Below are 10,994 nucleotides of genomic sequence, written 5' to 3' on the forward strand. Positions count from 1 at the left end.
GAGTGATGAAGGCTGTGAGGGAGGCGAGGAAGAGGAGTGAGACAAAGGTCAATGAAATGATTAAATAGGTTGTCAGGGAGTCGCTCTCATCCTCTGTGGCCACGCTGCTGTGTGGTAGGCGCACGTCGGAGAAGTCATTGAGCAGGAGTGCGCTCAGGGCAGCAGTGGCTGACAGTGGTGGCCGCCCATTGTCTCGCACCAGGACAACGAGCTTCTGCTTCACGGCATCCCTCTCCGTCACTGGCCTCTTCAGCCGCACCTCCCCACTTTGGGCACCCACCACAAACAGCCCGGGGTCGGTGGCTCTCAGCAGGTGGTACGAGAGCCACGAGTTCTGCCCCGAGTCTGCATCCACAGCCACCACTTTGGTGATGAGGTACCCTGCCTCAGCTGACACAGGTACCAGCTCGCTGGATGGAGGAGTGCTGTCCTGAGCTGGGTACAGCACCATTGGTGCATTGTCATTCTCGTCTACCACGACAAGGCGGACTGTGACGTTGGTTCTGAGAGGAGGGGAGCCCGCATCAGAAGCAATCACCAAGACCTCAATCTGCCTCACCTGCTCAAAGTCCAGAGGCCGCAGCACAAACACGTGCCCGTTCTCAGAGTTCACGGAGATGCAGGAGCAGGGAGGCTGCTCCGTGGGCTGGGCTGGTGCCAGGAAATACGTCACCTTGGCATTGGGACCCACATCAGCATCCACAGCTCTGACAGCTCCAACGAGCACTGTGGGCACATTGTTCTCATGCACATACATGGTGTACGATGTCTGGTTGAAGACAGGTGCATTGTCATTGACATCAGAGATGTCCACTGTGAAGGTCTGGGTGGTTGTGAGAGGAGGTGACCCTGCATCTGCTGCTGTGACACTGAGGATGTATCGCGCAGTCTCCTCCCTGTCCAGAGTGCTCATGGTCACCAGTTCATAGTAATTCTTGTAGGCCGGCCGCAGGGAGAATGATAGCTGGTCCCCAAGGGCACAGGAGACCTTCCCATTGGCACCAGAATCCCGGTCCCTGACAGTAAAGAGGGCAACCACTGTCCCAGGTAATGCGTTCTCGGGGAGGGGGCTGGTGAAGGAACTGACCATCAGCTCCGGTGCATTGTCATTCACATCCACCACCTCCACCAACACCTTGCAGATTGCTGAGAGGCCCCCACCATCCGTGGCTTGCACAATGAAATCATAATTCTCAGCCACCTCAAAGTCGAGAGTCTTTATGAGTTTAATTTCCCCACTCGTGGCGTTGATCAAAAACACCGAGTTGCTCTGACCCACTGCTTGGCTAAACCGGTAGGTGACCTCCCCATTAACTCCCACATCCTGATCAGTTGCCACCACTCTGAGAACCACAGAGCCCTCGGGTGCGTTTTCCAAAATTTGCCCAACGTATCGTTCTTGGGTAAAGATAGGAGCATTGTCATTTACATCTAGAACAACAATGCGGATTTGGGTGGTCCCGCTCCTGGGAGGAGAGCCCCTGTCCACGGCAATGAGACTGAAACCCACCTCTGCCTGCTCCTCTCTGTCTAGAGCCTTTTCCAAAACCAGTTCCACATACTTGTCGCCCTCACTCCGACTCCCAAAGGAGACACTAAAGTACTCATTCTGGGGAGCAATGCTGTAAGCCTGGATGCTGTTACTCCCAACATCCAGGTCCCGAGCCCCAACCAGAGGGAAACGCGAGCCCGGGTCACTCCTTTCCGGGATCCTAAGAGTGACTTGTTCCTCCGGGAAAACGGGCGAGTGGTCATTGATGTCCTCCACGGCCACCTCCACCCGAAAGAACTGCAGCGGGTTGGCCAGCACGAGCTCGAAGGGGAGCGTGCAGGCAGCGGACTGGCCGCACAGCTCCTCCCGGTCCAGCCTCTCGGCCACCACGAGGCGGCCGGTGGCGGGGTCCAAGCCAAAGTGCTGCCGGCCGTCCTCCGAGGCCAGGCGGGCGCGGCGAGCCGCCAGCTGCGCCGGGGCCAGCCCCGCGTCCTCCGCCACGTTGCCTACCAGCGAGCCGCTCGCCGCCTCCTCGGCCACGGAGTAGCGCATGGGCTCCGAGCGAGCGAGCGGCAGGCAGAGGAAAGCAGAGAGACCAAGCACTTGCCTTGCGATCGCCATGGCGGGCCGGCGGACAGCCTCCGTCTCGCGGGTCGCCCCACCAGTCCTCCGCGGAGAGCGGCTCCCGGCAGCAGCGCGGCGGCCGCGGCGGCGGGCGCTCTCCCTCTCGCCGAGTCCGGCTGGCGGCTCGCAGCGCCGCCGACGTGCTCCGGCAGCGGGTCGAACGGGGCACCGATCGCCGCCGCCGCCGCTGCCTCTGCTGCTGCCCGGCTCGCCTCGGCTCGGCTCCGCTGCTCTGCGCTGGGCTGGGCAGCGGCGGGCTGGTCTCGGGCGCCTCCCCGCCCGCAGCCGCTCGGCGCCGCCTTGTCCAGGAGCACCACCCTGCGGCCCGCGGCGGGACTGCGCCCTGACGCCTCGCACCGCCACACGGGCCCGTCCGCAAACGCGCGGCCCCGCGCACACATACGCGCACACACGGCGCCGGGGAGGACAGTGCCGGCAAACAGCGCCGGGAGTCCTGACTTGACTCCGCCGCTTGACTCCGAGCGCACGGGCAGCGCCGGCATCTGACTGGTTCTTGCCCGGTCCCTGCTGCCCCGAGCCCGCGGGCAGACGCTTAGTTCCCGGAAGGCCACTCCCTGCCTTTCCAGGAATACGGCAGCGAGGCATTTACCGCGGCACCGTTGGTGGGAGGTTCAGCTCGGAAGGACCGAGCTACCTTCTCTGCTCGGAGAAGATGTGCGGGAGCAGTACGCATGTATCAGCTGAGGAGGGCAGTTCAGCTACTGGGGAGGCTCGGGCTGATCACGGGGAATGGGAGCAGGTCTCGGTAAGGCTCAGGCATGGACGCGATCCCCGTCCGGCCATTCCTCGGCTGAACAGGCGGAGGGGCTGTGCTCCCTGGTTCGCCTTCCCTCTCTCCCTCGGATGCGAGCTGCATAGCGGCTCTTCGTCCTTGCGCGCCCCTTCCTCAGGACTGCTTTTTGGGTTGGGCAGGACGGTCCTCAGGAAGCAGAACTGACTCCTCCCCGAGCCGCTGCTGAGGCACACTTCGTATCGTTCTGTCAGCGAGACAGTCCCCGTGCCGGCCACGTCCACGCCGTCAGCAGCGAAGTCGCCGTCAGCGTAGTAGCGAGCAGAGGGAGGCGAAAGGCGTGCCCGGAGTCAAGCCTTGCAGAGCTTGGCCGCCGAAAAGGCGAGGACGGAGAGGAGGAAGAGCGACGAGACGCAGCCTAGGGCTGCAACGAGGTAGATGGTGAGCATGTCCTCTTCGGCCGGCTGCTGCTGCCACCGCCCCGCAGTAGCCTGGGAGAGCTGGAGGAAGACGTCGGAGAAGCCGTCCACCAGGGCGATGCCGAGGGTGGCGGTGGCGGAGCGCGGCGGCTGCCCGCGGTCTCGCACCAGCACGACGAGCCTCTGGCGCGGCGCGTCCCTCTCGGCCACGGCCCGCGCCGTCCGCACCTCGCCGCTGTGCAGCCCCACGCGGAACAGCCCCGGCTCCGTCGCCTTGGCCAGCTCGTACGACAGCCACGCGTTCTGACCCGCGTCCGCGTCCACCGCCACCACCTTGGCCACCAGGTAGCCCTCCCGCGCCCAGCGCGGCACCAGCTCGCCCGCCGCCGCCGCCGCCAGGCCGTCGCGGGACGGGTGCAGCACCACGGGCGCGTTGTCGTTCTCGTCCCGCACCACCACGCGCAGCACCGCCTGGGCGCTGAGCGGCGGCGAGCCGCCGTCGGCGGCGCGCACCGTCACCTCCAAGGCGCGCACCTCCTCGTAGTCCAGCGGGAGCAGCGCCCGCACGGTTCCGCTCTCCGCGTTCACGGACACGAAGGATACGGCTCAGGGCGCGCCCGGTCTGCGCGGTCCCAGCGCGTAGCTGACGTGGGCGATTTTTCCCGCGTCAGCGTCCGTGGCTTTCAGGTGGCCCAGGCTCGTCCCCGCGCGTTCGTTTTCGCTCAGCACCATGGTGTAAACGTCCTGGGAGAAGGCGGGCGCGTTGTCGTTCACGTCCAAGGGCTGCACAAGCAGCGTCTTGGATGCCGAGAGCGGCGGAAAGCCCTCGTCTCGGGCGCGGACCGTCACCTGCTCCCGGTCCAGCGCCTCCAATGTCACCAGCGCGTATGCGTCCACCACTACCGGCGTGAGACTGAAGGACTGCTTGCCAGGCAATTCACACCTCATCCTGCCGTTGTCCCCCGAATCCCGGTCCCGCACATTGAACAGAGCCACTACAGTGCTTGGCGGGGCGGCTTCCGAGAAAGTGTTGCTGAAGGACGTGATGATCACCTCGGGGGCGTTGTCGTTCACGCCCTCCCCCTGCACCTCTACCTTGCAGTGAGCGGACAGACCTCCTCCGTCTGTGGCCTTTGTTTCTTCGTAGTCCACCGGCTTTTTCAGTCGAATCTGTCCTGTCTCTGGATTTATTTTAAACGTATGGAGATTTTCTTCTGAATTTTGAACTATGGAATAAGTTATAGGGTGGATGTATCCTCGACAATGACTAGCAAATGACCTTTGAGATAGCACACTCACCCAAGGGTGTTTCAAGTAGGTTTTATTGTTTTCTGTCATCAGGCATTTGACTCTTAAAAATGTGTGGGCGACAGGAAATATCACATTACTTTATAAATCAATACCGATTAATAAAAGAAAAAGAAAACAGAAAGCTTCTTGGTGCCCTATGTTCTACAGTGCCTTAAGTTTATTGTAAATATTTCAGCCTATTTTACTGTAGAACCACAAACAGCATTTTTAATCCTCTACTACCTTATACTCAAAAATCCTGAAATGTTTATTTCAAGTTCACGTTACAAAAAAAAATATATTAAAAAGGGGGAATACATTGATCAAAGCCCAATCTTTGCAGTACAAAAAAACCTGTAAATTCCTGGTGAAATATGCAAAGTCTGCCAATGTCAGATATTTCTAAGGTAATCGGTTCTGCTTGTTATTAAGGAGTTTGCAAGCACCACTTGATTTTGCTTAATATCTGTTTGGCCTGGTATTGGATAGACTGCGGGAAATTAAGACACTATTACCGAGTACTCTGCATGAGACAAAAACAGACAAAGAAATAAAAAAAAAACCCAGCATAACTAAAAAACAATACAGTAAAAATTATGTAGAAGAAAGTTATCTTGAAGAGCTGCTTCCAGTTTTCAGGATTTACATAAACATCTATGGGGAATAGATGGGGAATATCAGTGGGAATCTCACAATCATACATCAAATTTCGGTGTAATTAACATGCAACACAGTCCTCCTCCTCCATCCCTATCACAATTACAAAATACCTACAGGAATAAAGTACTGCTCAAGAGGAAAGTGGTTTTACTCTTTCACAGAGAAGGCTGACACCTCCTCGGTACTTTTCTGGTGGGTGTTTGGTCTCTTCATTCTCTCTTCGCGGTGAGCACGTTAGCGAAGGAGGACAGACATGCTTCTCATTCTCCTCATTGATGGGTGAGCCAAGGGTTTGGATCAGAATTGACATTCAGCTCCATCCCCCTGTTTGCAGCGCAAGCTGCTTCTGCAGCCCTGGGGCCCGGGTCTTCAGAGAGGGGAGCTCTGCCCTGCAAAGAACCACAGAATGATTATGGAGTTGGAAGGGACCTCTGGAGATCATCAAGTCCAACCCCACTTCTGAAGCAGGTTCACCTCAAGCAGATTGCACAGGAACGTGTCCAGGTGGGTTTTGAATGCCTCCAGAGACGGAGACCCCACCACCTCCCTGGGCAGCCTGTTCCAGGGCTCTCCCACCCTCAAAGTGAAGAAGTTCCTCCTCACGTTTAGATGGAACTTCTTATGTTCAAGTTTGTGCCCATTTCCTCTTGTCCTGTCACTGTGCACCACTGACAAAAGACTGGCCCCATCCTCTTGGCACCCACCCTTTAAGTATTTATAGGTGTGGATCAGATCCCCTCTCAGCCTTCTCTTCTCCAGACTAAGAAGACCCAAGTCCCTCAGCCTCTCCTCATAAGGGAGATGGTCCAGACCCCTAATCATCTTTGTGGTCCTCTGTTGTACCTTCTCCAGCAGTTCCCTATCTGTCTTGAACTGGGGAGCCCAGAACTGGACACAGTACTCCAGATGGGGCCTCACCAGGGCAGAGTAGAGGGGGAGGATAACCTCTCTCGACCTGCTGGTCATGCTCTTCTTGATGAATCCCAGGATGCCATTGGCCTTCTTGGCCACAAGGGCACATTCCTGACTCTTGGTCATCCTATTGTCCACCAGGATTCCCAGGCCTTTTTCCTCAGAGCTGCTCTCCAGCAGATCAGCCCCCAACCTTTACTGGTGCTTGGGGTTATTTCTCCCCAGGTGCAGCACCCTACACTTGCCCTTGTTGAATTTCATCAGGTTCATCTCTGCCCAATACTCCAGCCTGTCCAGGTCTCACTGTATGGCGGCACAGAGTTCTGCTGTGTCAGCCCCCCCGCCCAGTTTTATATGGTCAGCAAACATGCTGAGGGTACATTCAATCCCTTCATCCAGGTCACTGATGGATTTATTGAAGAGGACTGGATCCAGTACCGATCCCTGGGGAACCCCTCTTATTGCAGACCACCAACTAGGTTCTGTGCCACTAATCACAACCCTCCGATCTCTGTCTTTCAGCCAGTTTTCAACCCTCACTGTCCATTCATCTAACCCATACTTCCTAAACTCACTTATAAGGATGCTGTGGGACACTCTGTCAAAAGCCTTGCTGAAGTCAAGGTAGACCACATCTGCCACCCTCACCTCATCTGTCCATCCAGTTGTGCCTCCAGGGATGGAGGTGAGACAGACCACTCTGTAGTTTCCTGGGTCCTCCTTGCCCTTTTTGAAGACTGGGATGACATTGACTTTCCGCCAGTCCTTGGGCAACTCTCCTCTACTCCAGGACCTTTCAGAGATGATGGAGAGGGGCCCAGCAATCACTGCCGCCAGTTCCCTCAGCACTCGTGGGTGCATCCCATTAGGACCCATGGACTTGCGGATATCCAGTTTACTTAACTGTGCCCTAGCTTGGTCTTCCTCAACCAAGGGGAAGTCTTCTTTTGTGCAGGCTTTTTCTGTTGCCCTAAAAGTGTGGGACTCCTGAGGGCTGGCCTGAGCAGGAAAGACTGAAGCAAAGAAGGCATTCAGCAATTCTGCCTTCTCTGCATCCTCTGTCACCATGGCACCCATCTCATTCACCAGTGGGCCCACATTTTCTCTCGTTTTCCTTTTGCCTCCAACAGACCTGAAACAACCTTTCTTGGTGACTCTGACATCCCTTGCCAATTTTAATTCCAAGGAGGCCTTGGCTTTCCTTGCTTCATCCCTGCACGCTCTAATGGCATTCTGGTAATCTTCCCAAGTGGTCAGTCCCTTCTTCCACTCCAGAAGGTAAACTTCCTCCTTCTGCTTGAGCTTTTTCAGAAGCTCCCTGCTCAACCACATAGATCTCCTGCTTCCCCTGCCTGTTTTTTTTCTCTCTTAGGCATGTACCATCCTAAGTTTGGAGAAAGCAATATTTGAATATTGTCCAGCTGTCTTGAGCCCTCCTACCTTCCAGAGCCTTAACCCAGGGCATTTCCCCAAGGAGTTCCTTGAAGAGGCTGAAGTTAGCCCTCCAGAAATCCAAGGTTTCAGTCCAACTTGTTTTGCTACACACGATCCTGAACTCTATCTTTCCATGGTCCCTGCAGTCAAGGCTTCCCCCAACCTAAATGTCCTCTACCAGTCCCTCTTTGTTTGTCAGTACTAGGTCCAGTAGTACACCTCTCCTTCTTGGCTCCTCCACTACCTGAGTCAAGACGTTACCTTCAATACACAGGATGAACCTCTTGGACTGTACGTGTCTGGCTGTGTAGCCTTCCCAGCAGATACCAGGGTGACTGAAGTCCCCCATGAGAACCAAGGCCTGTGATTGTGAGGCTACTTGGAGCTGACTGTAAAAGGCCTCATCAGCTTCCCCATCCTGGTCAGGTGGCCTGTAATAAACACCCACAAGGGTCTCCCTCATACTGGCCTGCCCCTTTATCCTCACCCACAAGAAGAGTGGAGAACAGAGAGGGAGGTTGTCATTTGGGCGTTGAAGGTCAGCAGACACCAGCGAGAAGCTTAGAGGGCACGTCTTACCCCACTGCCTGTGTGACACCACTCTTCTCTACGCAGAGCCAAAGAGGAGGTTGAACAAGGCAGTGGGTCTCTGACCTTAACAGCAACAATCTAAAGCTGGGAACCATCCTCCATCCACTCTGGACAGCACTAAGGCACTTCTGAAAAACTTTTATGACTCTGAGGATGAAATATGAGATGGTAAGTGCTCAAATTAAAACTGCTTTCTCACGTACAGCAAATGTGGCTTAATGCTGGTGTTTTGAGGGGGGTCCTTGTCTCCCCAGAAACTACTGCAACTGGGCTGCTGAGGACACAAAGCAAAGTGAGTCCAAGTCACCAGCGGTTATGAAACATGAAAATGTTATTTGGGGGTGTGTGGTGTTTCTGGATTGGGTGTCAGGTGGTTTTGGTGGAACCCCACAATAACTAAAAACCAATGTAGTAAAAGTGTTGTAGGAAAAAGTTGCCTGGAAGGTCTGCTTCCAGTTTTCGGGATTTACATGAACATCTAGAAGCAGTGGGAATCTCACAATCATACATCAAATTTCGGTGTAATCAACATGCAACACAGTCCTCCTCTTCCGCCTCAACCACAATTGCAAAAGACCTACATGAATAAAGAAGTGCTCGAGAGGAGAGTGGGTTTGCTCTCTCACAGAGAAGGCTGGCACCTTTCCGGTACTTTTCTGGTGGGTGTTTGGTCTCTTCATTCTCTTTTTGCAGCGAGCACATTAGCCAAGGACAACAGAGGTGTTTTGCTCTCTCCTCACTTACTGATGGGTGACCCAAGTGTTTGGATCAGAATTGATGTTCAGCTCCATCCCCCGGTTTGCAGCGCAAGTTGCTTCTGCAGCCCTGGGGCCCGGGTCTTCAGAGAGGGGAGCTCTGCCCTGCAACGAATCACGGAATCACAGAATCACAGAACGATACGGGGTTGGAAGGGCCCTACAGAACATCTAGTCTTAGACTCCTGCAAAAGCAGGTCCACATGGAGCAGATTTCACAGGAACATGTCAAAACATGGGTTTTGAATGTCTCCAGAGGTGGAGAGTCCTCCACCACTCTGGGCAGCCTCTTCCAGTGTTCTGCCACCCTCAAAGTAAAGGCGTTTCTCCTCCTGTTTAGATGGAACTCCTTATGCCATTGGTCTCAAGGGCACATTGCTGGCTTGTGGTCATCCTCTTGACCACTAGTGATGTGATACGCTTTGCACCGTCGACCCCGCAGTCCCACTAGACACTGTACCACTGCCTTCCTGCTGCTGTCGTCCCTGGGAGCAGTGTCATTCTTGCCCTGGGTCCCTACAGAACCCACTGAGAGTCGCACACATCGATATCCCTCCTTATCCCTGTCCAGCTCACCCCCTTTGCGATGACACTAGAGACCTGATTTCACGGGAATACTCAGGGCCTAGAGCTTGATGCAGAGGGTTAGTCAGGATTGCAGAGCAGCTGAGCCCTGCCAGATATGCCTGGGACGTCCCCACCAGCAGCTCTGAGACCCTCGCTACCCTCTTCTACCACCCCGGTGACTCCTCCACCACTGGCTCTGCAACATCAAGAGTCCGCGCCACCGGGCGCGGGCACTCCCCAAGCAGACACGCCCCGATACGGGGTTGGAAGGGCCCTACAGAACCATCTAGTCTTACCCCCTGCCAAAGCAGGTCCACATGGAGCAGATTTCACAGGATCATGTCCAGATTTCACAGGAACATGTCAAAACATGGGTTTTTTATGTCTCCAGAGGAGGAAACTCCACCACCACTCTGGGCAGCCTCTTCCAGTGTTCTCCCACCCTCAAAGTAAAGGCGTTTCTCCACGTGTTTAGATGGAACTCCTTATGCCATTGGTCTCAAGGGCACATTGCTGGCTTGTGGTCATCCTCTTGACCACTAGTGATGTGATACGCTTTGCACCGTCGACCCCGCAGTCCCACTAGACACTGGACCGCTGCATTCCTGCTGCTGTCATCCCTGGGAGCAGTGTCATTCTTGCCCTGGGTCCCTACGGGCTCTACAAAGTGTGTGGACAGGAGCCACTGAGTGGCACACACATCCATACCCCTCCTTCTCATCCCATCCCTGTCCAGCTCACCCCCTTTGTGGTGACTCTAAAGACCTGATGTCACATGAATACTCAGGGCCTAGAGCTGGATGCAGAGGGGCGCGATGAGTCTGGATTGCAGCGCAGCTGAGCCCTGCCAGATCCTCCTGGGACGTCCCCACCAGCAGCTCTGAGACCCTCACTACCCTCTTCTACCACCCCGGTGACTCCTCCACCACTGGCTCTGCAACATCAAGAGTCCGTGCCACCGGGCGCGGGCACTCCCCAAGCAGACACGCCCCCCGCCCCCCCCACCAGCTCCCGCGGTGCTGCTGCCTCCCCGCTCCCTCCGCAAGCACAGCGGCCCGGGCAGGTCCCTCACCTGTGCAGCCCCGAAGTCGCCTTCTTCGCCGAGGTTGGCCGCCTCTTGCGAGCACACGGAGCTCCGCTGTTCGCCCGGGCCGGGGGGGAGCCCGGCGGGGAAGCAGGGCAAGAGGGGCCGGAGGAACCGGAACTCGCTGTTGACGGTCCCGGCGGCGAAGCAGACGTCGTAGACGAGGCTGCGGGGCAGGGAGCCCGCGTTGCTCTCCGCGGCAGCCTTCGGGAAGGTGGGCAAGGTGTCGGCCTCGCTCCGCCTGGCGCGACGCAGCCTCAGCACGGCGGCGGCCACCGCGGTGGCCAGGAAGAGCGCCGACACGCAGGCCAGGCAGACGATGAGGTAGAGCGTCAGGGGTCCGTCGGGCTCGGCGGCCGGCGCCTCCTCGCTGCCGCGCACGTAGGCGTCGGAGAAGCCGTCCACCAGGGCGATG

At 56.5% G+C, this 10,994-nt stretch overlaps 2 protein-coding genes across 2 annotated transcripts; both read right to left on the reverse strand.

The window, feature by feature from the left end:
• Positions 1–4: 4 nt before the first annotated feature.
• LOC106900456 (protocadherin beta-15-like) lies at positions 5–2,333 on the reverse strand (the record flags this gene model as incomplete). Its single annotated transcript, XM_014962534.1, has 1 exon — positions 5–2,333. A coding segment is annotated over exon 1 (2,109 nt), but the record flags the coding sequence as incomplete, so codon positions are not given.
• A 524-nt stretch (positions 2,334–2,857) lies between these two features.
• LOC106900457 (protocadherin beta-4-like) lies at positions 2,858–10,949 on the reverse strand (the record flags this gene model as incomplete). Its single annotated transcript, XM_014962535.1, is given in 3 exon segments — positions 2,858–4,565; positions 6,942–7,147; positions 10,568–10,949. Coding segments are annotated over 3 exon segments (2,296 nt in total), but the record flags the coding sequence as incomplete, so codon positions are not given.
• Positions 10,950–10,994: the final 45 nt, after the last annotated feature.

The sequence above is a fragment of the Calidris pugnax genome, unplaced genomic scaffold, assembly GCF_001431845.1.
Source record: "Calidris pugnax isolate Ruff unplaced genomic scaffold, ASM143184v1 scaffold2035, whole genome shotgun sequence".
NCBI classification, from domain to species: domain Eukaryota; kingdom Metazoa; phylum Chordata; class Aves; order Charadriiformes; family Scolopacidae; genus Calidris; species Calidris pugnax.